This window comes from Montipora capricornis, chromosome 8, assembly GCF_036669925.1.
Source record: "Montipora capricornis isolate CH-2021 chromosome 8, ASM3666992v2, whole genome shotgun sequence".
Taxonomy (NCBI): domain Eukaryota; kingdom Metazoa; phylum Cnidaria; class Anthozoa; order Scleractinia; family Acroporidae; genus Montipora; species Montipora capricornis.
This window is the reverse complement of record NC_090890.1, coordinates 48,288,203-48,315,702: the sequence shown is the minus strand read 5'-3', so window position 1 is coordinate 48,315,702 and position 27,500 is coordinate 48,288,203. Positions and strand designations below refer to the sequence as shown.

Genomic DNA, 27,500 nt, shown 5'->3' with positions numbered 1-27,500 from the left:
GATTGGCCAAGCCACCTCAGGGAGCAGATAAACCGTACTTTTCAGTTCAGAAACTGTCATGGCAAGTTATTTTGTTCTTTTTTATGTATCCATGAAAATAACCATGGGGCAGTTTCGGTCTAGGGAAAGCGGTTACACACAAAAACGTCCTTACCCGCGAGCAAACGCTATTTACTAATGGGTTAAAAGGGCTAGTGTAACCACAGCTAATATTACAGTGGATTTCACAAAACTTTTGACTGGTGGTCTGCGAAGTTCGTTGTAAATTCTCAAAGTTCGCTTCCAACTTGGGAATTTTATTGCGTAGCTGTCAATCAAACTTAGGAATTTCGCGCCAAACTTCGTGGGAATGTGGCGAAGTTTGTTGCGGTTACCCCACAGTAGTCCTTTCCATAGAACACTCATCACAAAAATACATTGTCTGCGCAAGCTGCTAAATACTGGATAAGTCTATTTTCATTTTCAAGAGTCGGTGATTCCTGTGGAATATCGCTAAATTTCTTGAAAGATTCAAATAAACCAAGATCTTGCGTTATAAAGCTGCGGCTGATCGATTCACGTGACCGGACATTTTCGGGCAAACGAACGTCAATATCTACCAGTTTGTTTTGTATTTCACTGTTGTAAATGCTGGATTGGTAGTTACACAAAACTCCATATAAATACTCTCATCGTCAGCACGCGCTGACCGAGTGTTATCTCCACCTTTGTTGTCTTCGATATACCCTCTGCAAACGAAAATATCAACAATTTTGCCATTTGATTGACAGCTACATAATGAAATTCCTAAGTTCGAAGCGAATTGTCGATATCCAGCACGGTTCATTCGGCAACATAGGTCAAAAGTCAAACGTTCAAAGTTCAAAGTTTATTTAGAGCTCAACATTTTATTGTCTCTCTTTAGTTTGGTCATGGTCTTCAACACATGCTAACGACTGTTCCTTACTCATTTGCTGCGGGAATTAATAATGTTGAATGGGACGCAGTAAGTTAGTAAATTAAGATATTTTTCTTTGCAAATACCGAACTTTGTACATAAACGAAGTTTTCTGCTGATAAAACGCGGGACATTTCATAGACTGACTATATGGAGTGGAGTAAAGTGAAGTGAGATACAATCCACTGCCCATACTATTTAGGGTAGGGTTTTTCGGGACTATTTCGGGACAATTCGGGACTCGACACGACTTTTCGGGAGCACTCGGATTTTTCCGAGCATCCTCGAAGCACAATCGATAAAAAGAAACATTTCTTCAGTTACTATACTGTAAGGGATTTTGTCATTATCAAATCTGTCTCAGGGAACCTCCATTCCTGGAAAAGAATAGCTTTAAACCTGAGGAAATCGCGTTTGCAATCAACTTTGTTAAATTTTCTTTCAAAAATGTGTTTGCATCAGAAAAAAATTAACTTAAGAATCGCTATTTCCACTTTCAAATTTCTAGTGTACCGCCATCTTAAATAATTATGACACGTCACGGTTTGCACTGTTTCTCTGTCACCAAGAGCTTTTGTATAACAACTGCAACACGTCACAATTATTCAAGATGGCGACGCCTGGCAAATTAGAAAACTAAAAATAAGGAATTTTGGATTCATTTATTTCGGATACGAATTCTTTCTTTGAAAAAATGTAAACACATTTGCTTGTAAACAGTATTTTCTGTGGTTTGAAGTTTTATTATATGGCAAGCAATTCTCAGGCGTAACAGAGCACTCTGATTGGCTGTTTTTTGGTCGGGATTTTACAGTGCGGACCATTACCATGGAAACGACCCGTTTCCGCATTTTTTCTCTTTCCCAGGAATTCAAGTTGAGCGAAACACAAAAGTTTTCAAAAAGCGGAATTTAATTTTTTTCATCACAACAGTACAGTTTTAGCAAGCGGAATTTAGTTTTACATGTAAAAGGTTACCGTTCAAGGTTCGCTGATGGAAGACGAAGATTACAGACATTCACCAAGCGGAGAAGTGTCCGATCGCTCAAAGAAACGATGCCAAATAACAAATAACTTACTAACCTCACTTGCTTGGGACCGTAGTGCATGAGAGTGAACATTGGCTCTCGGTCGTTTTTGTACGGACCTCGCTGCGCACGGTCCGTACTGCCACGACCTCGGGGCAATATTTCCCAGTACGGCTCTCCCTCTCGGTTAGTGAGAGGTCAATGTGTTTTTTAAAGTGAAGATACCATTTGAGGAAACAACGGATGTCCCTGTCCAGAGCAAGACTAGGCAATAACACTCCTAATCTTTTTCAACAACGAATGGAGTCCTGTAACATCCAATACAGTAGTTATTTCTAGAAAAGACTGTAACACGGGTCCATGTGCATGAAATAAGAGGCTGTAAAAACAGCGGGACATTTGAAAAAAGGGCCTTGGTTGTATAAAGCAGGTACACCGAGCGAGCCCGGAAATTTGGAAAGGTTCTAAAATTTCGCACAAGTATGTTGCTCCGTATCGCTTCAGGTAGAATTACCATCTCAATTCATGGAAAACTGGCTGTATGATAAAACCACGATTGAGATGATCAGCGGTCATTATCAAACAGGGGAAAGTCTGCCGGATGAACTCTTCCAACAAATTTACAAAGGTAAGAAAGGACGGATAAATATCAGAATTTGTTATGTTTAAAACTACCATAATGGAAGCAGTTTACCTCTACCGTCCCGTTACAGTATCGATACATTGTATTTTGCGTCTGTTTTGCGTGATTTTTATGGGCAGAAAATCGAGGACTAAAGAAACTAAATCGGAGAAAAGAAATGAAGGCTAAAATTAAAGATATGAGCAAGCAAAACGTCACGAAATGGGCCCGTGCAAAGCAGAAACCTTACAGAGCCTGAACGTTGGGTGTACTGTCCTTTGAATGTCACAGGAGGGGACATCGATGATTTGACAGTCTGTTTTGCTTGAGGATGACAGGTTTTCTTTTTTTCTTCACGAGCTCGAAGGTTTATGGGTGGTTCACAGATGTTACGCCAGTTGTACTTCGCTGCACTTGATATGGTAGTACATACAAGGTAAGAAATGTGGATTACAAGTCCGCAGAATTAGGAAGGGGTGGGGAGGTTGGGGAGAAGGGGGTGTGCGGTTTACCCAATGTTCGAGAATTTTGTTCTGTGTGCATTTGATTGTCTTGTCCTAGGTGTCTATGCATCGATTTTAACCGTGGAGTATTGCGCACTTTTAATCACTTTGTTTAATCACATACTTAACAGTAATCCTGGGTTCAGAGCAAGATCTGTGCAACTGCATTCAAATCCAACTCCCTGACTAGAGTGCAATTCGAGGTGTAAATCTCAATGTTCGATTATAGAAGCGAGTTCTTTCAAGCAGTAGTACTTTCCTTTGATAATTTGTTTTTGGAAAGTTCATTGACTATAGACCATATCAGCTTACTCAATGTTGCACTCAATTCAACCCTTTAAGAATAAAACGCTTTGTTCCAGGAATTTCCATAATATTTAAATGTAAATACATGGTGATGCAAATACAATACACAAAGAATCTTAACCCCGGGAGATTTGAATTGGGTACAAAATTGAGTTAGCCGATTTGGTGTATTCAAATCAACGCTCTAAGTAGAGCGCGTTTCCTCAAGTTCGTTGAGTATTCTTATAGTAAAAGAGCAAGAAAAAGAACAACTTAAAATCTTACTTCTTGTTGAAAACATGGTTTGCTAATTCACGGGTTACTTCAAAGGAGATTGCAACTTCAACCTCGTTTTCAGGAGACCCTGGGAACGAGGTTGTTGCAGCTAAGCCTTGTGCTAACTGGCCTCGCGAGCATGAGCACTAACACAACATACCTAACCCAAAACCTGTACCAATTACTCACTCCCATTCGCTGTGCAACTTAACGTTAACCTAGAAATTACTTTTAAACAACACAATTCAAAGCTTTATGACAAAAACAAGTCTGTCTTTCGAGCATACATGGTTTAGGTTACACACAAGAGAGAGAAACTTTGAAAGAATGTTAGGCTGAACGGTTTTCAAAAACCCCAATTGCAATCCATTTTTGACCTTTCTTCAATCTTGACTATCTCTGTCAGTTTTGTATTTGCTGTTTTATTCAAACCTTTCTTCATAGCCTGCGTAGCAAGCGTTTCCGTGGGGTTTCCGTGCAAATTTCGATGTTTTGGCCCCGCGAAAATTGCACGAAAACCCCACGGAAACGCTTGCTACGCAGGCTATTTTCTTCAGTGCTGGATTTGGTTGCCATTTCCCGTTCCCTGAATTCCTAAATTTCACCTATGACGTAGCCCCATTTAACTTATCGTAAATTAGTATCTTTTTTTTTCTCACAAAAGGCGCTACTAGTAATGTTATGCTTATCCTTGCTTCGCTTGTGATGGCCAGGCTCAAGTAGTGAACAAATAAGGGGAGCTTAAGGACGGTGCCTACTAATTCAAAGTATATTTTGCCCCCGGTTTATGATTATGCAGGAAATATAGATCTTGACAAGTGTCACATTGAAATCCAAAAAGAAAATTGTGGGGAAACCACGCATTTTTTCCAAGATAATTCATGAATAGTATGCGGAGGCAGTGTGGCCACCAGTGTTAGGGCGCTTGCCCTTGAGATCCGGAGATCCCGGGTTCAAGACCCGCTCTGACCACTTTTGTTGTTGTTCTGTTCTGTCCTTTCGTTGTGTTTCATTGGCCCTGAAAAGCCCCTATGGGGAGCGGTCAATTAAGTATGTATTGTATTGTATTGTATAGTATTTGTAAAATGCTTTAAAATACAAAGCGTTGTATGGCGTTCTTTCTCAAATCGAAGCTAAATTATCTCTCAAAAATGCATGGTTACCCCCAGTTTTCTTTTTGGATACCAAGAGTACTTACTAAGATCTACTTTCTCCGGATAGGTTTAAACCGGGCAAAATATACTGCCTGTATTAGTGAGCATCACCGATAGGAAACTCGAGTATCTCGAAATGCGCAGAACGTATGCGCAATAATAATAGTAGGCACCGTCCTTAATTGCCCTATTATATTTTATCGACAGCTCCGAACCTTGGCGCGTTGTTCAGAAGACAGAATCTCAAGTGATACACAGTTCTTAAACCTCTAAAAGAGGACAGGTTTCCTTGCTCGTTCTTGCACATCTTTTCTGCTGGATATGCTGCCGGGTTATTATTCATACAAGTGGGCTGAAGTAAGTTTTGAGTGCAAAGCTCTGGTTATCTTTAAGTGATGTTTCAATCAAATTTGGTTGGAAATGCTTCAATTCACCTGGCGCCGCTGTCATAAAGAAATTATAAACGCGTTTAGGTTGCCCTATTGTTCCGACTCAAAGATCTTTTGTTTGATAAACCAAGCAGTGGAACCATTGCGAGGTTGCACAAAAAGTGCTTGGTTTATGCTACGTCAATTTCTACTACAGATTTTAGTGACCATGATTATGTATACTTTTAATCGACATGTATCTTACATATACAATCGTAATTGCCATTTAGTTTTAGCTCTCTTACAACATAGGGATTTTTAGTTTAGGCGTATAATAGTATGTAATTTAAGGGATCTTATCTTATTTGTAAACACACGACCCCATAAGCTTACAGCTTTAAACATTATCGTGTTTAAATAAAGGTATATCTATCTATCTATCTATGAATGGGGTCTATTGCGCCATTGGTCTTATGCTCCACTCGCCACCCTCGCAAAACTTTGTTTCCTTGGAGACCCACACTTTGACTGGACAGTTCGGTAGTCGATAGTAGAATAATTCGTGACACGTTTATTGGCCGTTACATCGCTTCATTATAGCATTTTCCATCTCTTTTTTCAGCTCATGTCAGCTGATGCATTCAGTGCCTTTGAGGAAGTTGGACTTGATAACAGGAGCGCTTTACGTAAAGTGGGAAGAAGGTTTGTAATTCCTTTCAAGGCTTTAATATACCAACGGCCGGTTATCTGTTAATCATTCAGCTGCGCTTTGACTGAGAAGATTATACACGAGCCTTGATATCCCTTTTTGCAGGTTTCGCGATACCGTGTTGGCCAGCGGCGGGGCGCGTCATCCACTTGACGTTTTTCAGGACTTCCGTGGGAGACCTCCATCTTCGAACGCACTTTTGAAAAGTTACGGGATTGCGTGACGTAGGCAGTCACACAAGTGTCACACTGATTTGGTGGAAAGGAAAGCCAAGTACTGATTGGGTTCAATATTGGATTTCTTATACCACCATGTATATTAAAAAAATGTTATTGGAGACAGGCGCACAAGTAACGTAGAGAGGGACGTCAAGTGATGAACTATTTGGCTAGACGTGACAGTACGGAAGAAAATACTTGTAACGGTGTTTTTACGATGTCTCGTGGCATATAAATAGAGTAAACGCGGAGGCCCAGCAAAGACCGCAGACTCTCACTTCTCCCACTCTTCAGAGTCAAGGCTTGATTCGGAAGTTGACCTCCGCTCAGGTTGTGGTAACGTCATTGTCACCTAAAACAGTCCTTCTCGGGATTAATCACCCGGACGATCGTACTTCACTGACTGATATGACTCCTGGGTTCAGACCATTAACGAGGGGATGAACTTTTAGCGTGCTTGCTTTTACCTACAGCAATGAAATTCTATAATATTCAACATTCTTTTGAAAATTTCTAAAAATAAAAAATGGGCTTGATCATCTTTTTTGAGTAGTCTATTTCAAACTACTTTTTCATGGCAAAAATGGGGTCTGAACGCAGCTATCACGTCTCTCGTTGACTGCTTCAAAAAATTATGGGCACCAAAATAAGGATAATGGAAACAATGGAGCCTGATCCTAATAAACACAACAGAACTTCATTCCTTCTTCACCGTTTCAATAAAATTCAGAGGTAATCATTCCCTTTTCTCTGTCGGTTTGCTCCTTCCATAAGAGGAGCCTGAAGCTTTAACACGTTGGCAAAGTCATGAATCGTAGAGACCACTCTTTTTTACGATCCATGGCGAAGTCAAACAATTAACACTATGCAAAAACTCCCCTTTCCTCAAGTTTCTCATGCAATGATCGCTTGCAGCTCGCCACCATTACCTAACTATGTGGTTGTTTTCTTGACAAGTGTTGATGACAGACGCAGTTGTTATCAACTCAATTTAGTCGTTGCAAGCCGGCTGCAATAAAGCCTATTTTTCGGGAAGAAAAATTGAATACTGGCTCAAGGCTGGGGTTAACAAAAATTAACGACTATGACTTGTAGGTCCAAGAAAAGAAACCACTAAGCTTAGCAAAAAGCTACTGTGCCGTAGCGCTGCCCACTAAAGAATCAGGACGTTTAAGCAGGCCACGTGTTTTAAGCCGCAGACGGCAACCGGAAGTGCGCTGTTTTCCCTTTGAACTTGTATTACCACCACAACCTTTCCTTTTCGGCCAGTGCGATCGCTTTTGGACGCAGCTGGCCCTTCGCTGCTTTCTGCTACCGACCTTGCCTCCCGGTACGGCATTGAGCGAGAGATTTGTCGGCCCCTAAACCATGTGACAAATCCCACGCCTACTCACAGCTCCAAACCGCCCTTGTCAATATAGCATTAGAATTCGCTAACTTAAATATTCAAGGGAAAAGTCGTTTTCTCTCTCATGTGGTAAGCACTGTAGTCGCAGATTACAAAGTGTGCGCACGCGCCCTGCGAAATGTAACATACATACGTACATTAACTTTATTTCATCTCGAATTTCAGAATAACTACAGGAGCTAATGTCTTCGAGACATAACATTTGCAGCTAAAATACATAGCATAGACAGATACATACTAAATGCATGATATTTAAAGATATATTCACTAAAAAGAAAAGCCACTGTACAAAATGCGGCCTTGGATTCTCTTTTAAAACCAGTAAACTCATAGGTACGGATAAAATCAGGTAGCGCATTCCGCAACTTAGCTGATACCTAAGAAAAGAAAACTAAGACCATAACTGGTTGTTCTAGGTTTATTGAGGGACAGATGTAATTTCCGCGAAGATCATGTATAAGAAGAGGACGGGCCGGGAGAGAAAACATATTTTTCATATAAGCAGGAAAACCCTTTTTATGTCCAAAAAATACAAACAAACATATTTTTATAAAGTAATATGAGGAAATTTGGAATGCGGTTATTGCAGAGAGATGTAGAGTTTGACTTTAGTAATAAGAGGACACGTAATCTGCAAATATAAATCTTGTTATTCTCTTATTTACATTATACCGTTTCTTTGACACGAGGATTACAGCGAAATGAAAGCACAACTTTCTCGCGAATTTTGTATCATAAAAACTTGTAAAGAAATCAAAAGTCTAGGTTAACAGCACACACCAGGCCTACTCCTAAGTATATGACAGGAAGTGTTTTCCTCTGGCCGCGCTTCAGCCATTCGATGAGGGCCAGTCTCGTGCTTCTTAAGTTGCCTCGCTCATGCCCAAAAAGAATTCTGGGTAATTCTTACATTCCATGACAAGGGAACACTCCCGATTCTCATTATATATTTTTTTCATAAGTAACGGACCACCCAGTCCTACCACCAAATACTGCATCGATTGAAGTTTTTAGCTTTCAAAACTTGCCCAAATTGTATCGGTAGGTCCTGGAATTCGTACACAGAAAGGCCAGAGAAACAACTTCACTTGTGAATTGCCATGTTTACAACAGAGCATTTTAGGCGTCCCAGTCTGCATGAAACTATCTCTCACCTCTGTCTCGAGAAGACCAGACACGCACGCACGGTTCTTACGTTACGTTTATGCCTGTAGAATCGAGAACTGAAATGCCAATAGCCCTTTTCACGGTTAGTTTTTCTTATTTGCATTACAACTTAATCTAGCATGTGTGTGACGCAATTTCGGGCTATTTTGTAGTTTTAACCCGAAATTGCCTCTCATCCACGTTAGATTACATTGTAATGCAAATGAGAAAACTAATCGTGAAAAGGGCCATTGCTGGTTAAGACAAGCATGTTAGTTTTTTCGGTAGGCTAGTTATCGGAGAGCCAGAAGATTTACGCATGCGCTGACGGAATGTCATCTCCATTGGAGATGAGTTTTAAAATCTGAGAGACAATACTGTGCTAGAATGCGAAATGTTCACTTCTGGTTGCCGTCGGTCGAGTGCTTAGATTCCCTCAGAAACTACTCGACACTTTACCCGAGACAATCAGACAGGAAACCATTGGTTTCCAGCGTCTGAACATGGAGACTTGGAAACGAAAAACATGCCAATTTTTGTCTTGCACAAAGGCAAAACAAACTTTCGTCAGGTGCAATCGGCTTCATACAAAAGCATGCAGGACGGATAAGCGCGCTGCAAAGAAAACTCGCCCAAAATAACGCCCTCTCGTGAATACGATAAACTGGGGACAATCTGCATTGCCTACCAACGATTCACCATGGCGCGTTCGATACTCAACTGATAAATGACACCACCAATGATTGTTTTTAGTGTCTAAAATTTTAATATGCTAAATGTGTTAGATTTCCATTTACAGCTGATATGGCGCGAAGTGCGACACTGAGCTACGGAGAAGGAATAAAATGCCCACTGGACACTCCCAAATAATCATTGTTTTGCAACCAATGTCTACCTATCAATATTCAGAGAGGAACAACGCCTTCCAATACAACACATGTCAACTACAAAATAAGTAACAATACTAATCTCAAAATAAACTGAATACAGGGTAATGTGAAGTGCTGGATTTCTATCCCATATGAACCACTGTAACACACAGAACCTAACGATACTACAAAAGAAGAAGTTAACAGTCCTCGACTGAATATATCATGATTTCACTGGCCCCCGCCATTACAACTAAATTTACAAATTGTAACGATGCCTGTAGCTCTGAATGGTTTTAAGCACAATTTTTAATGAAGAGATATGCCCAAGAACGGCTTATGGAATGCATTGTCACTTAAAAAAAACAAAACAAACAAACATGATTATTGTTGGAACATTCTAAGTATTTGTCACGCAATGTTGCTGGCGCTCCCTTTTTTTGCAAGTAGCTATGAAATATGATGGAGTGGATGCAGAATGCTTGCAAAACAAAATGCGATATTTTCGCAAATCCCATAATACAGATCAATTATTTTGGGGTTATTTGCATTGCAACAATGAACATCCAATTCACTGAAGCATAGCACAGTCCCAAGGGTAATTAACTTGTATTGTTTTTATGTAAAACGCCCCCAATAACGTATTGCATTGTGGGATAGGGAAATAGTATATTGGCCATTTCCGAGTTCATGTCTGCCTCCTCTTCAAAGCAAGTCTAAAGGCGCAGTTTTTCTTATAAAAATTAGTTTTCATTCATGTGTAAAGTGAAACTAATTTTGCACTAAGACTCGCTTTGAAGAGAGACAGGCAAACTCGGAATGAACTATTCCTTTTGAGTTTTTTCAACAGTTACATTAAAAATAGATTAGAAGGAAGTTATCAAAGTGAACTGAAAAAACAAACGATTTTGCGCCGCCTAAAATTGCACCAGTTTCTTAGCGTTTCCTGGATTTTTCACCATCTGCCGGGAGGACTTTGCAACGAAACTGTGACATTTCATTGTGTGGCCAGTCTTAAGTCAAATTTCATCGAAACTCAATGCGAGCAAAAACGAAGGTAATCTAAAGCAAGGAGTTCTATTTTTACATAAACTGATAATAAATAACAGCGGGAGTATCCGTTAAAGGAATTCTTTGCGGTGGTACATCTCTGGTTGATAGAATGACGTCACCACCACGCGGTTGGCGAACTTGCGACCAGCGAGGGACTGGGCTGCATTCTTTGAGTCGTCGGGAGAACTGAACTCTATGTATATCTGCAAAAGAAAATCGGCCATTCACGCTACGATTACAATTGCAACGAGGAAGGAAACAACGAGTTTTCCATTTTACAGAACTTCGTCGCGTTTTCTTTCAGGACCACTACAGGCAAATTTCAGCTGGTCAGGGAGGGATTAGTCGGAATAACAAAGGGAGTCTGCTTGGAAAGTAACCTACTGGGTTTGCTTGCTCCAACGCATGGCTCCTTAGTTAATAGAAAGTTTAAGAAACGCCTCCGACAACAGGACTTTTTGCGATCGTAATTATCTTGAGATGATACATATTGTTGCGTTGAACAAATTTTCGCGCATTCATTGTTTTGTTGAATGCCACGTTTTCGTCGACATGCGGGTCGTAGAGCTTATCCATTGTTTTGTTGAGGACAGGAAAGCAATGTTAAAATATGAACGTTACGGTCATTGATACATCTTCCAAATGATGATTATATCGTATTTAGAGCATTGTTGTCGGTAGCCCTACGACATTACCAAGAGAAACGTACACTGCACACGTTAATGGTTACCATACCTTTCCACAACCTGGTGGTTCGAAATCTTCAACTGGCCTTGGTATTTCTAAGCTCACGACTTTACCATACTTGGAACATTCCGTGCGTACATCTTCGTATATTTCTACAAAATAATAATCACTCTTTAAGTCTCAATCTTATCAGCATAAACGAACGAAGTGTTCTACTCACTGAGGAGACAGTAAATCCAAAAAAAATGCGCTAATCCTGCTCCCCAAATTGGTTAAAGTTAGATGTCATACCGGCACGAGCTTCATTCGGGGATTAAGGGTGTCCTTACACGATACCCTTACGAGTTCATACTGGTTCTCTTTATCGTTCACTGACAAGACACCGATTCAAAATCTCATAACTCATACTGGAAAGAGTTGCATCTGTTCGAAATTCTCACCACAGCTGCGAACACTTACAGCAATACCATGAAAAAAAAAAAAGAAGAGGAAGGAGATAGACAGCCGAGTTGACCAACAACCAGACTGAAATTGTACATCAGTATCATGTAAAAGCCCTTCAAGGTTGGTTTTCTCTAGAGACACAAGCATTAGCACCGCGCACCGGTGGCTCTGCCTCAGTTTGATGACCACCGGGCTGCGGGGAGGTCGTGAGTTCGACTCCGGCCGGACTAACACTAGGGGTCTTTAACTAACCGAGCAGAAAGTGCTGCCTTTGTAACGACATCTGCAAATGGTTAGACTCTCTAGTCTTTTCGGATAACGACGATAAACCGCTGGCCCCGTCTCACAACCCTTCAATGTTCAGAACCCTTTGGGACGTAAGAGAACCCACACTATTCGTAGTGAAAATGTCGAACCGACACCGTGAAAATACTGGCTCACTCTTGAGCGTTAGCCCTTCGTAAGAGTGAATTGAATAGGCCATTTCCGAGTTTATGCCTGTCTCCTCTTCAAAGCGAGTCTAAGTGCGAAATTTTTGTGATGGTACTTAGTTCAATTTTACACATGAATAAAAACTACTTTTTACAAGGATAAACTTCGCACTTAGATTCCCTTTGAAGAGGAGGCAGACGCGAACTCGGGAATGGCCTATTCGCCATTTAATCTTTTCACCGTGGCACTTCGACCATTATCAACTAGTTTCGTTTGATAAAAACAAAATTTCGCATTTTATTCTACCACCGACGTAGCACCACAAAGACCTCTTGATTCCTACAGGTGTATGTTGCTTGTGGAAGGTGTAAACTGCAGGTTACAGATTCTCGTTTTACAATATCTCAAACAAGCCAAACCTTTACAAAAATGCTAACTTTGGGCTTAAACTGAAAAGCATAGTGTTTAGGCCTAATTGTTAGCATTAGTAAAGATCTGGGTGGTTTCAGCTATGGTGAAACAATGACCTGCAACCTGCAGTTTACACCCTCCACGTTGCTTGTACTTGTCTTGCACTTTCGGTGTATGTCCAAACCAGTTCTTAATAAGAAGACTCTCCATGATTGGAGAATAGTCGTTTTTACCGATACGGCGGCCATTTTGATTTCTATTGTTTCGAATAGCTATTATGGTATGCCCAGGGGGCAAATACATATTAATTTGCCCCCTGAGCATCCCATAATGTCTTCTAAAACAGTAGAAATCAAATGGCCGCCGTATCTGCAAAAAGGTCTATTCACAACCAACACTTCAAACGTGCGCTGTCGTCGGACCTGGAAACCAAGCGGGCGAAGCCCATGAGAAATTTCACGCGAGTGTGAATCTCACAGTTGGTTTTTAATCTGCCAATCATTGGTCAAGAAGGAAGAAGAGAGGAGTAACAAACGTCCGCAAAATGAACTCCATCAACACTGAATTTACCTTCATACTCTTCATCATCCATGAGTTCATCTGTTTCCACCATATTCATGAGACAAAGGACTTCTGTGGCGGCGCTGTGAAGGTTGGCTGACATGTCCAGTCCAGGAATTTGCATCTGCGCTGGAATCATGTTCATGGCTGCCGGCTGCAATGATGCAAAGCATTTTTTAGCACTTTCATCTTGATCGATGATCACAAGTTGCCAAAGAATTGGCTGTACTTCGTCGCCGGGGAGGGAAGCACTTAGATTAAAGATTTTCATAACATAGAGTTAAGAGAAATTAAAGAACTTCAAAATCTTGGGCTTTTTGCACAAGACCTTCCTTAGAATCTGCGCAATACCAACGGCTTTCGAATGATTTCCATCCACGGTGTATAGTTTTAAAGTCACCCTCGGTATTCTGATGTCACTTATTTCCAGGTTATTTGTTTACGTTTGGATCTCACCTTGTCGTCGACATGAGCAATTAAATATGTCAAACAATCTGACATCATCAAAACGAGGATCCTGCTCGGCCAACTGCGACTTTCAAGGTAACTCCGTGCGTGCAAGAGGAATAGACCAATTCGGCTAACTCAATGTTGTACCCAATTCAAATCTTTTGGGAATAAAACGTTTTGTTCCAAGTATTTCCATATCATTTAAATGTGAATGCTTCATTGTCATGCAAATTCATCACACAAAGAATCTTAATCCCGAGAGGTTTGAATTGGGTAAAACATTGAGTTAGCCGAATAGACCATTTTACAGTTGTAGCTAAGTTACCTGGCCTACGAATGGAAGCGAGGCTGCCGGTGACCCTGTTTTGATACAAACCTCCGTGCTTTTGTAATGTTAATACGGACTAATTAGAATTACAACAACACAATTTGCATGATAAAAGCAGTCGGGGCTGCATCAATGCAAGGTCACCGGCAGCCTCGCAGCCATTCATAGGCTAGGTCGCAGAGCAAACAACTGTAAAATGGCCTATTGGTCTATTGCTTCTCCTAAACGATGGGAATTGCATTTCAAAGCCCAGACCATCCTCGATAATTGCACAAACCTGCTCTAAGCAACAGTGTACGGTAGTCATACTTAAAATTAATTCGGTTCTGTAGGAAACTATCGAAAAACCTGCTACTCACGTTATTCATATTTGTCTTGGCTCCGACACTTGCTCTCTGAACAATCAACTTCTTTTCTCCAAGCTGCATGCCATTCAATCCAGTGATTGCCTGAAGAAGTAATGATAGTGATTTTGATAGGTTGGTGATGTCGATTTTCACTCCTCAACCGCACCCACAGGCTATGGGATTGTACCTATACGATGAGTTTCTCCCCCACTTTTTCAATAAAAAGAAAATGACGGATTTTATTCACTTCCCAGCATCACTGGTCTAATAAGAAACCAATGTAAGAGATTCGTTTCGTGTGCGTTTTGTTTCCACCACATTCACCCCCTTCCTTATTGTGCCTTTCAATAGACGATTTTCGAATTCTCACGGCTGGACTAGATCTATCATGAAATGGACGCTAATGCGGGCAAATCTTTTCAAATGCGAATTAATTTGCCCGCATTAGCCTCCGTTTCATGCTAGATCCAGTCCAGCTGTGAGAATTCGAAACTGGTCTACTGAGTCCCTAAGCTGATCGCTCGAAAACAGGGTGGATCGCTTAGAATACATGCAGCTTACCGATTGTTTAAAAAATTGTGGGCAATTTTTTTAATGGACTTCGAAAATAGCCTGCCCAGGAAGTTTAACAATAAACTTACCACATCTGTTATCGTGAGATCCACATACTCACAGAAGGCATATCCCTTTGATAGACCAGTGGCACTGTCCTTCACTAAATTAAAGGCTTTGAGTTCACCAAATGATGCAAGCAGCTCTTTGACCTGTTGAGAAGAAAGCAGAACCAGCCAAGCTTTAGTCACTAAAATGCTCATGTTGACATTTGAACGGAAACATACCGTACACGATAATTTCACACACGTAGCCACCAAAAACAAGGCTAACTGGCACAGGCGTTTGTTTTCATTTTCATGCGTTGAAGCCCATCTAGTAACGATAATGACTGTAGAACAAGCCCATAATCTCAGTTTCGTAGCCACAATAGCTTGTTTCTTCCTCACTTGCAAATTCAGACCGGTCATTATTACATACTCAAGTGAACAGTTCATGAATTGGCAAATGCAGTCAAAAACAATTTTTCAGACAAAATCTAAGCTTTAAAAGGACACAAACTTGGGACCATGAAATTGCAGGCCATGACACCTTAATAATCAATACTTCAACTCAAAAATCGAACTTGAAGATAGTTGGCTGCATGGTACGGCATTGCCTGGCAGATCAACCGGTGCTCCCTCACAAAGTGCCATTCCCATTCAAGCCCTCTTTTCCTGACGTCTTTTTGAAAGCACCTTTTTGCAAAATTTATTTCAATGATCATTCTGATAGTACAACATGATCAATTAATGGCAATGAATCATAACTTAGCATTGCATACACACACTCTCTCTCTCTGTCTGTCTAGCCCTCCTTCCACAAGCAATGCAGAAGAACTTGCCTTTGGCCACATATGAAGACCATATTAGTCCCCCCTAAGCTAGGGATTAAATGAGGGGGAAATAAAATTCAAATAATGTCAGTCTTGTTGGAATCACTATTAACAATAATTATTTAACACCAATAATCATTCCATGGTAGAGGAGTTTCCTTTACTGTTGACAATTTTGGTGAGAGGACAAAAGAAAACTCTGCTCTTGCTCACAAAATTTCCATTAAGTAGTGCATAGTGCAAGAGTTCCTTTGGTCTCTCTCACCACATCAAGAGTAAACGACACTCAGCAGGAACTCTTAGTTAAGTTAGTCTATTCTGAGACAATATATGAAAACTAAAGACTAATCATGTGGGCTTTTAACCTATAAAATCTTAAAGAAATTAACTATTTTTCAGAATTGACTTGTGCTCAAGAAAAGAAGCATTATTATTCCAAACTAAAAGTTCCACACAAGTGATCACTCTATAACGGGGAGATTTGTAAGACGTTGATTGCCTATAAAGAAAAGCTGAAATAGAAAAGGCGCCGAGATCGCCGTCTTTGCTAAGCCGAAGGTGGTATGAGGATCTAAAAAAGAGAAAGACAGTGGCTGAAAAGTAATGGCTGAAAAAACAAAAGTAGAATTTTGCTGTTAGTCTGATGTCGAAAATCCCTGAAAAAAAAATTGTCCAAGAAAGTTTTTTCTTTTAAGAAGCCATCTTGCCAACTTTAAATTTTCGAAAACTGCTAAGAAATGTCCTGAATCACAAATCATCATAGATCACTTTGCATCTAAGAAACAAAATTATTTTGTGAATTTTCACTTTGCCTTTTTCGCACACACTCAAGACAGCAACAAACAAAAATCAGTGTTAAGTCCAACATTTACAGAGAAAGGAGAAATTGGTTGTGCTACATCAGCCCAAAATGAATTAACGTTCATTTTTTGCATCCAAACAAACTTTATTCTCGTCTCTCAGAAAACTCATTCTCTGAGAAATTGAAAAGGTGCAATCACACTGTCACTGACGCATAGGAAACTCCATATGGAGTGCAATGCCCCCCAGTTCGACACCCAGCATGTGCCATATTCCTTACCTGATCTTCATTTAAATAGTTTGGCAATCCTCCAATGAAGATTTTGTGAGGGGAATCTGGTACAACAGTTGAAACTACACCAGGGACATGGATTGTCGCCGTCTCTGAAAACCAAAGTAAGAATGACGTGAAGTCTCTGACCTTGGAAACAGAATTCAAGAAGGTTTATACTTGACGAAAAAATCAGTTCTAAATTGCAGTTGATTGCAGATGGAAGGGCTTCACGAGGGATGAAGATGTTGCAGAGCCCATTCCAGCAAAAAATCCAGTCTTAAAATAACGTCTTATCTTGATTAAATGCCACTGCGTATATTAAACTTTGAGCGTGTCCGATGCAGCGTTCACTCAAGGGCCGCCTTTATTTCAAAGTCATATTTTTAAAATCACTGACAACAATTACCGAAGATGATTTGTAAATTTTGTTTAAAACAGAAACATGTTTTAAGTTCCAATGTCTCGCTTTTAGTAATAATTGTCTGGCTTGTGATCAACGTTCATAAAATTAAATCTCCCATTGTTTTTTTTTTCCTTACAATCCTCGAATAAACGTCGCATTCTTCTGATTGGGTCTGGCGTTTATTTGAGGGAGGCGTTCAGTTCAGTTAAATGCTCATTTAACTAAGTAAACCACCACGAGCGTACCAGTCATTGTTTCATCTGATGCTTCTAGAGCACTGGGGTATGGTGCCATGTTCCAGCATCATTGGTTCTCGGGCTCGTGGCTCCCTTCTCAATTGAATACAAAGAACTCTTCCCGATTGTACTAGCAACCTACACTTGGGGTCCACAGTAGGCTTCCAGAAAGGTGAACTTCCTATGGGATAACAGCTCAGTGGTGAATATGCTGTGGTCTGGCACATCTGAAGCCCATACCATCATGGTCCTGGTTTGTTATCTCTGCCTCACAGCAACCAGTCACTCATTTTCTTTCACTGCCTCTTCTGTGAGTGGGAAAACAGGGCTTGAAATAATTTCCCGGCTGGAGCCGGTCAAGTTGTCCGGTCAAATCTGTTTTTTCTTGTACAAGACCCGAATATGCATTACGTCATAACTTAAAACGACCAGACAAAATGTCCAGTTTATCCAAGGATTTGACAGGATAACACCCATTTTGAGCGGACGTTGTCTGTTGACCAGCCGTTATTTTGAGCCCTGGAAAAATAACCCACTGCTGACTCCTTGTCATGTTTTCAATTTCAGTGCTTCCGCCAGCTCGCCCCTCATGCAGACCTCCAGCAGACTCCAATCCCACGTCTGATCTTAAGGGATTTGGGCCTTCTCTGAATGAGAAATGCCACTTCTTTTTGGCTAATGGCCTCACTCCGACTCAGAAAGTATATTCTTCTCCCAACCCCGCTTCCAAGAATTTTGCATTCTGGACAATCATCTTTCTGCATCGGCCTCAGTGTTGCCAGCCAATAAAGAGACCCTCAAGCTTTTGCTCTCATCTTGCAGATACTCTTCTCTAAAGGTTTACCTGTCTGCAATCCATTCAGTGAACATCGTAGAGGCCCTCCCGGGCCCTTTGGTAGATTGCCTCCAGCTCCAGCACGTTTTGCTAGGCATCAAGCACCACCAAGGTTCAAATCAGCCAAAGCGCCAGCCCATCGCCAGTGACTTGTTGTGGGTTAATGTCGTTCCTTGGATTTTTCTAATCACAACCATTCCATGCTTTGACCACTTGCTGTCTTGACTACTTTGGTTTTCTATGTGCAGGGGAGTTCACCGTCCACTCTCTGTTTAACCACGACTTTCACCTTACAGTCCGCGATATTCAAGCAGATTCCCTGTTTAATCCAAGCAGCTTCAGGGTTTACATCAAAATGCTTCAAAACGGACCCCTTCCGCCATGGTTGCCTCATCTACATTGGTACTGGTAAACCTGACCTCTGCCCTGTTCGTACCATAACACAGTATTTGCATCTCCGTGGCTCCGATCCTGTCTCTTTGTTTCTCCTCTCAGATGGCACACCATTAAGCTGTCAATGGCTGTCTTCGGCAATTCAGTCAATTCTTCTCTACCGACCTGCCCATGGGGTCAGCTTGGAGAGTCCCTCGGATTGGCTCATGGCTGGGTTGCGCGGATTTGCCAGCCATGGGGGCCGTTTTTAATCTATGGGCTGGCTGGCCACAGTGGAAGCCCCTGGATACTCCAGGCACCCACCTCCCATTTAGCAAGGCAGCTGGTTAAATTTAGTTAAATGCTCATTCAACTATGTTAACCACTACTAGGGCAGCGGTCGTCGTTTTTGGGCGGTCATCTTTTTAGCCTTAGTGTTTTAGCGGTCATCACTCATAGCAGTCATTATTGCTTTCTCTTGGGCGGTCTTCCGTCAAGCTGTCAACGGTCAAACTCGCAAATGTGGGCTCCTGTGGAACATCGTGGTTTTTGTCAACCAGGTTTTCACGAGTTTTTCTCAGGTGTTTGGAGCTGTTTTCATCGTTAGTTTTTGAGCTTTTGCACAAAATGCACATACATAGCATATTCAAATCAAATTTGCCCATCCACATAAATCCAAAACGTACCCAGATTCACTCTAGTGCTCAGGACTCCTTGGTGCCATCTTGGGAATTGACTTTACAGTAAGGAACTGGGGACTGAAACTGGACTTTGCATCCACACGGTTCCAGATTCATAGCGGTTCAAAAATATCCACTGTAGAGAGCATATTCAAAAAGTTCGGGAACACAAGCAAATAGGCCATTTTCGAAATATCAAATATTCAGCTTGATAGTGAGGCAGTGAGGACAAAAACAATAGAAATGAATGTGAAAAATATTTACATACATCATCCACTTTCCTTTGTCTTTGCCCTCACTGCCTCACTATCAAGCTGGATTTTAATATAATTATCGAAAAAGGCCTATTCGCTGGATACATGTGGACGGAAGGCGTATCCGGAAAGAAAAAGTTGCAGATTCAAAAATATCCGGGCCTTAGAATGCCACCATTAACTCGATTTAAAGCTGCTGTTGTACACGCAAAATACAAGATTAAAATCAAACAAGCAAAAATACATAACAATGTACCAGACATTCCAGGGATAGGTTGGTAATCCTTGGGTCTTCGTATCTTGAGTGACTGGCCCTGAGAGTGACATTAACATTATTTGCTATTGTGGTTACAGAACAGTTTCATATTTCAGCATCCATGCTGCCTTGTACTTTTAAGTGTGTCTTTGGTGATTATATTATCACAAGTACATGTAGTGAGCAAAAGAGTTTAAGCACAACAAAGCAATGACAAATAATAGGGGGATACAATGGAAAAAATGAAAACAATATTAATTTTGCGAATTTGTTTTTTCCACTTAAACATGGATAAATACATACATGTACATCCGTAATGTTTTTAGAGTTACCTATATGTACACTCACATATATAATGCAAGCATCACAAGCTGCGACAGTTTTGCCCACAGCTTTGCAGTAATGTCATTTGACTTGGTTCTGCAGGGATGTACATGTAGCTAAGAATAAATTCATCTGGTTGAAGGTTTCATTGAGGCGGTGAGTTTGCACTCTGGGCATCGGAGGGACCTGGTAACGACATTGTTCCCAGTGTCTTGCAACACCCGGCATTCTTCAAGATGGCAAATACAGGGAAAGAGAAGACACGCCAATACTAAACAAAATGTTTTTGTTTCATTTCCAGTATCGATAAGTTCTCGTGATAATTCCGTGTACTTACAGACATTCAATTGTTTTTGTTAACACATCGAATGACTTAAATTAAACTTTGAATAGTTTGCAATCTTCTCAGTCGCTTTGATCGACCGTCAAAATTAAGCTGGCTATAACCCCTTTCTCAAGCAGCCAGTTTCATTGGCAGCCCGCCCTTAGGGACATACCTGTGTTTGTGTTAACGTTTCATTACTATTTTTTTACTTCTGTATTGTGAATCACTTTTTTACCTCCAATATGATCCCATCAAAAGCCATTGCCTGTGTGGTCTCTTCAACAGATCGCAGCTAAGGAGAACATAAACATCAGTGCAAATATACCTACATTGTACGTTAAATTAAACAAGAAAACACTTTTTTTCTTGTAGGTTTGCCGTATGACTTTTCCACACTGTCATAGTTATTGTAAAAGAACATAGCATTGGCATTCAGTGATACAAAAGTTGAGGTGAGTTGCAAGCCATGGCAACAAACTTTAAAAACCGATGTCCACAGCTTCAACCCTTCCCTATTTGAGAGTGAGACTTGTACATTGTACAAGTAGATTTTACTCTACATCTAAAACCAGACGATTTTACTCATCAAGTGAGGGTGCTTTAGGAGTGAACGCGTTAATAGGGAGCTTTAGCAACAACAACGGCGACGGCAACGAGAACATCACAAATGTGCATATTTAGTGGGCAAAAGCAATTAGCCAATATCAAAAATACCACAACACTCTTTGTTTGTCCCTCCCATAATTTTGCATAAGCATTGTTTTTATTTTCTCTAAAGACGATCAATAATTATTACTCGGCAACTGGGGGCACTCTAGGGTACCAGAGGAGTTAATGGATTAAACAAATGTAAAAGAACCTTATAAATAAGCAAGTTACCACATCACGTGAGTCGCGTAGGGCACAATGGTAAGAAATCTGTATGTGCAGTGGCAGACAAAAATCCCATGAGATGTTTTCTAGAAAATGACTCAAAACTTCAGTTGCAGCCATGACACAGCTTTTTCGTGTTTCCCAAAAGTTGATCAGTTGTTCTTTTCTTTTACCGGGTACTTGAAATGCCGACAAAAAGCAGTAGATCATTATATCGAAGTTGTTGGGTAACGTGAGTTCCGTTATTCCATTAGCGCGAGTTCCGAAACAAACAAGCGAGTTTAACACTTAACAGTTTTCTGTTTTAATTAATGCATTCATTCTCGGCAAAAGCGCACGCCAATGTTAAGCATATACTTTCGAACACTTTTGTTAATGTTTACCGAAATTGTTTGCCGGACCGGAAGGAAAAATGTTTATAGTTAATGGGAGACAGTTTTCCTTTGTTCAACGTTTCATAAAAGGTGTTTGGGGAAAATAATTCGTGAGCGGGCAATTGCAAATTTGGACCGAGCACTGAGGGAGCTAATATATATCTTTTTTTTATCTTCAAACAAACCTAACCCACGAACCACGACTCACAACCCACCCATCCACGCCATTTAGCCTCACCTCAAATAAGCGACGATTTTGTTGAAACATCGACCATTTGGTGGAAAAATTCCTAACAAAAGCAACCATGTGCGTTGCTAAAATTTCTTGCCAACTGCAAAACTTTTGGAGCGTGCATTTTGAAACATTTATCAATTAAATATCCGTAAACATTGAAAACTAAACTTCATGTGAAATGTAAGGAAGACTTTTTCTTGACGCTCGCACATGAACATTAACAACCAATACTAATTGCGCAGAATAACAACATGATTATTATTACCTACAGTCAACAGTGCTGTTATCGTCCACAATCTTAAGTTCGCAACACTCGATAAGGAAAACAATTGTAAATTATCTGAAGCCTTTGATTGTTTGACCATCGGGTTACAATTTGTGTATAAAATTTTCAGAGAGTCTCCAAAAGGAAAAACAAACCAAGGATTATTATGGTTTGTCGATCGGCGAACGAAGCTTTGTAAACAAAAAAATAATGTTTTCATGTAGGAAGATACTGCAATTTATTATAGGCATGTTTTCTTCTAAAATTGGCCATTCACAAACACCTTCCACTGTTAAAATTTGCACCAAAAGGTCAATTAAAAGCATTGACCTTTTGGTGCAAATTTTAACAGTGGAAGGATCAGCCGTCATGCATCAGCCTCGTAGCGACCGTGCAGTTGTTCGTTTGGTAACGTGGGAATGCTCAAGTATGATTGGTTAAAAATAGCTGAAATTAGTGGTGAGCCAATGATCGATTATAATCGAAAGTTGATCGAAAAGTTCAAGCGACGCGACAATCGATTTTGCTTTTTTCGTAATCGATTGTCGCCGAAAAATTTATTGGGGACAAACGAAAGTATCAAAATCAATAAAAATGTTCATTTAATATCTTGTGCGAGTTGTCTTTTTTCATGGACTCCTAACTTCTAAGTCACAACAGCAGATATAATCTAAGATTGACTGTGAGAGAATTGCTAATTTCCAAACAAAATTAATGAAGAAAATCAGACCCACACATGATCGACAATCAATTTAAGGTGTGATAAAGAAACTTACGTGGATCAATTCGAAGTCAATTCCATGCATTTATTGACTTTACACGGAAGATCGCCGGTACAACTACACATTGTTTGCGAAGTTTTTCCACCAAATGGTTGATGTTTGAACGAAATCATCGCTTGTTCGTATGTGAAGACTTTATTTTTCGTCGAAATTTCCGCTTGTAAACCAGGTGCATGTTTATTGTCGCTTAAATGTTGTGTCCAATTCACAATTTGGACCATTCCCATATAATTAAACAAATCAAAAATAGTCTTTGCTTACTCACGAAGCTGCAAAGAGATAATTTATACGTGAAATTGACTGATTTCGTGTAACACATTAGTTCTTAACATATGCCAGGAATTTATGCTTCGCTTACCCTTGCGCTACGCGCATCACGTTGCGCATTCGCATCGCCCAGGAAACGCGACGCGAGGTGGTAACTTACTTTTGAGCAGTACTGTACATGTAAACAAACACATGAAAAAATGCACATGTAGAACCAATTCTACAACCATTGAAAACATGAAAAAAAATTTAAAACTTAGTGTTTAAGTCAACAGCTGCCGAGTTAAAATTCAAACATAATCTTTTCAGTCTATAGACCTTTCTCCAAAATGGCAGTCAAAAATTCAAATAAGTTAAAATTAAAAACGTATACCAGCACTTGATAGAACGCCTTTACTTTTGTAACCCTTACACTGTGGGTGCTATATCAGCTGGGAAATGAAAATGCCATACCCCAGTCATACAAATGTTGGTAAATTTTTCATATTTTTTCAACTTACATTAATTTTTCTCAGCTGATATCATGCGTAATATGCTAAAACTCTGCAGGGTTACTAAAGTAAAGGTGCTCTTTCTATTTCTGGCATCAGTTTATCATTCAGTTCAATTTGAACTCATTCAAATCCGTTGCTGCCATTTTGGAGAAGGGTCTATTCTCACCTCAATGAAAGCAAAGTTCTGTTCCAAGTTAATTTGTGCAGCAATCACTGGGTTACCAGGAGCTGTGTTCAATTTTGCTTCTTGCATTTTTGCATTGAAAAATTCAATCATCAAGCTCTGAAAATGATCACCACAAACATCACCCATCAGTAAATAAAACAAAATTAATTTTATGCAATATTAAATGTTTACAGACATACAGAACATCATGTACAGTGTATGACAGAAAACTTAGCGTAACCACATGCATTTAGGCACCTCTATCTCCGCCACCCAACCCACCCTTCTAAAATATTATTATCAAAGCACTGGTTGTAATGGTTTTTGAGAACCTACATGTACATGAAAAGTGTATTGTCGGGAAATTGAAGGGGTCAGTGACTCACAAAATATGTAGTCAACTTTAGGGAGGAAAAGGAGAGTTTAATATTAAAGTGGGGGAAGAAAATGTAACAGAATGGAAAAGGGGAAAACACTGGGAGGTGGTGAGACAAAATTACATTTTTCAATAGTTTTTTCCCCTTTCATGTAGGCTACTGTCTAATTATTATTTTCAACTGCAAACAATCAATATAATTATTATTAACACACACACATCCAGTAAGTACATGTACTTTCACAAATTATTAATCAACATACCGTATATGTACAGTATATACACAATGCATCAAAGATAAAGAGCTACAAATGAAATTACACAAACCAACAGCAAGACCCCATGGACCAATACTCTGATGCTGGATATGAAAGCAACCTTTTAGGGGGAATGATCAAAACCATGAGAGCTTTACAAATTCAATTAATTCACTGAACTAAAATAATAGTTAATAAGTAGTAAAAAAATAGAAACAAATGAAAACCTACTTGTAACTGTACCTCTGTTATGCCAAAAGGTATATTCCCAACGTACAATCGGCGAGCCTGGCGTGTCATCTGACTACCTTGTGGTAAACTACTGACTGTCCCCCCTGGAACTGGGCCACCAGCGTTCACTGGGATCTGTCCTGCAGCTGCAGGGGATTCGCAACAAAGTGGGTCACAATTTCAAATCCAGTTAATTACATGTAAATATCTTTTGTTTCTTTTTAAAGTTGTCAAAGCTCAGACATGTACATTGTTTGACAAAACAAAGATAAATGACAATGTAGACTGGAAACAACATTCTCTAACCAACCAGTAGTCAGAATAATGAGCTTTAATATTGTAAGGCAAAATCACGTTATCAACTTTATACAACCACATACACTGTACACTGTACAATATATGATGCCAAAGACTTAATACATGTAGATGAAGAATGCAATGCGTGTGTACATGGCTGAATTAGTATGCAGCATGGGAGTTTCAGGTTTTCAGACTTTTGTAGACATTTTGTAGATACCATATTTACTCGTGTACTAGTCGACCTTTTATGACAGTATACATAGCTTGGTGACATGGAAAACATTTTCCAAGAGGATGGGTTATTTATCAAGCCATTTTTTGAAACTCTTTGGTGTTCTTTTCGCCTACCAAATCTCCTTCCTTCCTCAAAGTTAAGAGAAAGGTTAGTTTCAAATATGAAGATTTTTGTTTTCAACATGACTCAGATAAAAAGGTAGTAAAAACTTCCTCAAGTCAGGCCTTCTGATAGGGTGCGATTAAAAAATGCAAATTATGCGATTTTTTCAGGGCAGATTGTGCGATTAGAAAGGCCAATTATGCGATAAATAATGTAAATTATGCGATTTTTTTCTCAGCAATTTTAAGCTTGTTTTATAAGGTTTCAGGTTAAGAAAAACACTTTTTTGCTGCCCTAAAGACATTTTGAACACAAAGGAACAGTAATTACGTATCTCGATCGACATTAGTTGGGATAAATTAAAAAAATGAGGTCTTCTGCACTACTGGTGCACCACGTTAAAAGTTGAAAGGACACAGCTAACATGCCAAATGAATGATAAAGGTGCTTGTCAACCACGAACTTCCGAAGATGGTCAATCACAATAGGGCCATACCCCCATTTATACGAGAGAAAATAAGCCGCGGCTTTCTCTGGCCGCGGCTTACAGAAGACTCCAATGTTCACCCCATATAAATGGTACAAAATCTACGTTCACGTCTTTTTCAAGCCGCGCCTTATATTGACCTGGGTGTGCCTACTGGTGTGAAAGCTTGGGAACAACTCTTCCCTGATTCATTTGTTTCCTGGAAAGCTAACTTTCAAAAGATATATAAAATAACTTAAGATAATAAACTAAGGCAATTCTTATTTAAGCTCCTGCATAGGATAACTGTTACTAAGCGAGAACTGAAAAGATTTAAAATTACCGTCGATGATCAATGCTCTCTATGCTCACGTCAAGAATCTATACTTCATACATTTTTGGACTGTTCTACTACGTTCTCATTTTACAACGATATTGTGAAATGGTTCAATAATCTGAGCAACTTAAAACTTACTCCCCCGAATGAACAGATTCTATTCCATATAAAGGAGGAAAAATGCAAACTGACGAACGCCCAAGAACGCAGACTAGATATTCTCCTTCTTTACACCAAATATTATTTATACACTTGTAAATCACTTTCTAAGACGCCCAACTTTGTAGAACTACAGAGGAAAATTGAATGGCAATGGAAACTTGAAAACTGCTCTTCTGTTTGATACTAACCCACCCACCCCCCCCCACATCTTAATTGTTGTTATGTTTATATATATATATATGTACTTTAGTACGTGGGACTCGTATAGTATGCTGTTCGTTGTTAGTTGATTTTATTCTTTATGTACATTGTTATATTGTTGTGTTGCAAATTAAAAAAAAAAAAAGAAAAAAAAAATATATATATATATATTGACCTGGGAATATATATTCGTATAAATGGTTCATTTTGCGTATTTTGTACCCCGTGGCCAGAGTAAGCCGCAGCTTATTTTCTCTCGTATAAAAGGCCCTAATATTGCACGAAGAGAAAAACATCAGTCCATCGTCCACGTGGAGCGTACCTGTGACGTACTTTCTTGCTCGATCGTGAGCTGTCAGATTGGGCGGAAGGTGGGAACTTCCTTCTTCGTCGAAGAAAAAGCGAGCGTTTTCGCAACAAACTTATCCATGAGTAAGTTTTTATCAGTTTTCAACGAAAGAAACTACATTTTCCCGAAAAACTTACAACTTATTTTTCACAAATCTCTTCTCTACGAGAAGGCAACTGTGTCATTTCAGTGGTGTGTATATAAGTGGATGTTCGTGTTGCACCAATAGAAGGAGACTCGTACCAGGTCCCCGACATGAAAAATAAAGCCTTGAACTTCGAATGTTTACAAAATCGAAGATGACAAAGGTTTTTTAGCCTTTTTCCAAGATAAATCATCTTAAAAATGGCGTATTTATGCAGGAATTTCTAAGAAACGTGTTGATTCATGTTTCGTTTTGAGAATTTTGTGCGTCCTTTTGTGAATTATGCGATTTTTCGTGAATTGTGCGATCGGATGCGATTTGAGGTCGATTGTGCGAAATCGCACCATCGCGTAATATCAGAAGGCCTGTCAAGTAAACTGAAATACTCGTATCATGGTAATTGTTACAAGAGCTGACAAACTCCACCTACAGTCGTGTAGTTTCTTTTTCGTCCACTGCAA

At 39.9% G+C, this 27,500-nt stretch overlaps 2 protein-coding genes across 3 annotated transcripts in view; one reads left to right on the top strand and one right to left on the bottom strand.

Annotated features, from left to right (window-relative positions):
- LOC138060406 (uncharacterized) overlaps positions 1–6,641 on the top strand; it is a 28,477-nt gene extending 21,836 nt beyond the window's left edge. Inside the window, 8 exon segments of the mRNA XM_068906171.1 lie at positions 905–985; positions 2,470–2,593; positions 2,948–3,023; positions 5,013–5,055; positions 5,057–5,134; positions 5,136–5,162; positions 5,796–5,875; positions 5,988–6,641. Coding sequence (XP_068762272.1) covers positions 905–985; positions 2,470–2,593; positions 2,948–3,023; positions 5,013–5,055; positions 5,057–5,134; positions 5,136–5,162; positions 5,796–5,875; positions 5,988–6,105 — 627 coding nt within the window. The 3' untranslated portion in view covers positions 6,106–6,641.
- Positions 6,642–9,397: 2,756 nt separating this feature from the next.
- Positions 9,398–27,500, bottom strand: part of LOC138060405 (splicing factor U2AF 50 kDa subunit-like) — a 26,570-nt gene continuing 8,467 nt past the window's right edge. Inside the window, exons 5-14 of one of the 2 annotated variants that reach the window (XM_068906169.1) lie at positions 24,743–24,888; positions 23,879–23,995; positions 20,658–20,714; positions 19,774–19,831; positions 16,744–16,847; positions 14,878–15,000; positions 14,249–14,338; positions 13,121–13,265; positions 11,312–11,415; positions 9,398–10,779 (exon numbers count right to left, since the gene is read on the bottom strand). In XM_068906169.1, coding sequence (XP_068762270.1) covers positions 10,645–10,779; positions 11,312–11,415; positions 13,121–13,265; positions 14,249–14,338; positions 14,878–15,000; positions 16,744–16,847; positions 19,774–19,831; positions 20,658–20,714; positions 23,879–23,995; positions 24,743–24,888 — 1,079 coding nt within the window. In that variant the 3' untranslated portion in view covers positions 9,398–10,644. The remainder of the gene's footprint in view (positions 10,780–11,311; positions 11,416–13,120; positions 13,266–14,248; positions 14,339–14,877; positions 15,001–16,743; positions 16,848–19,773; positions 19,832–20,657; positions 20,715–23,878; positions 23,996–24,742; positions 24,889–27,500) is intronic. The other variant, XM_068906170.1, reaches the window with a different exon arrangement.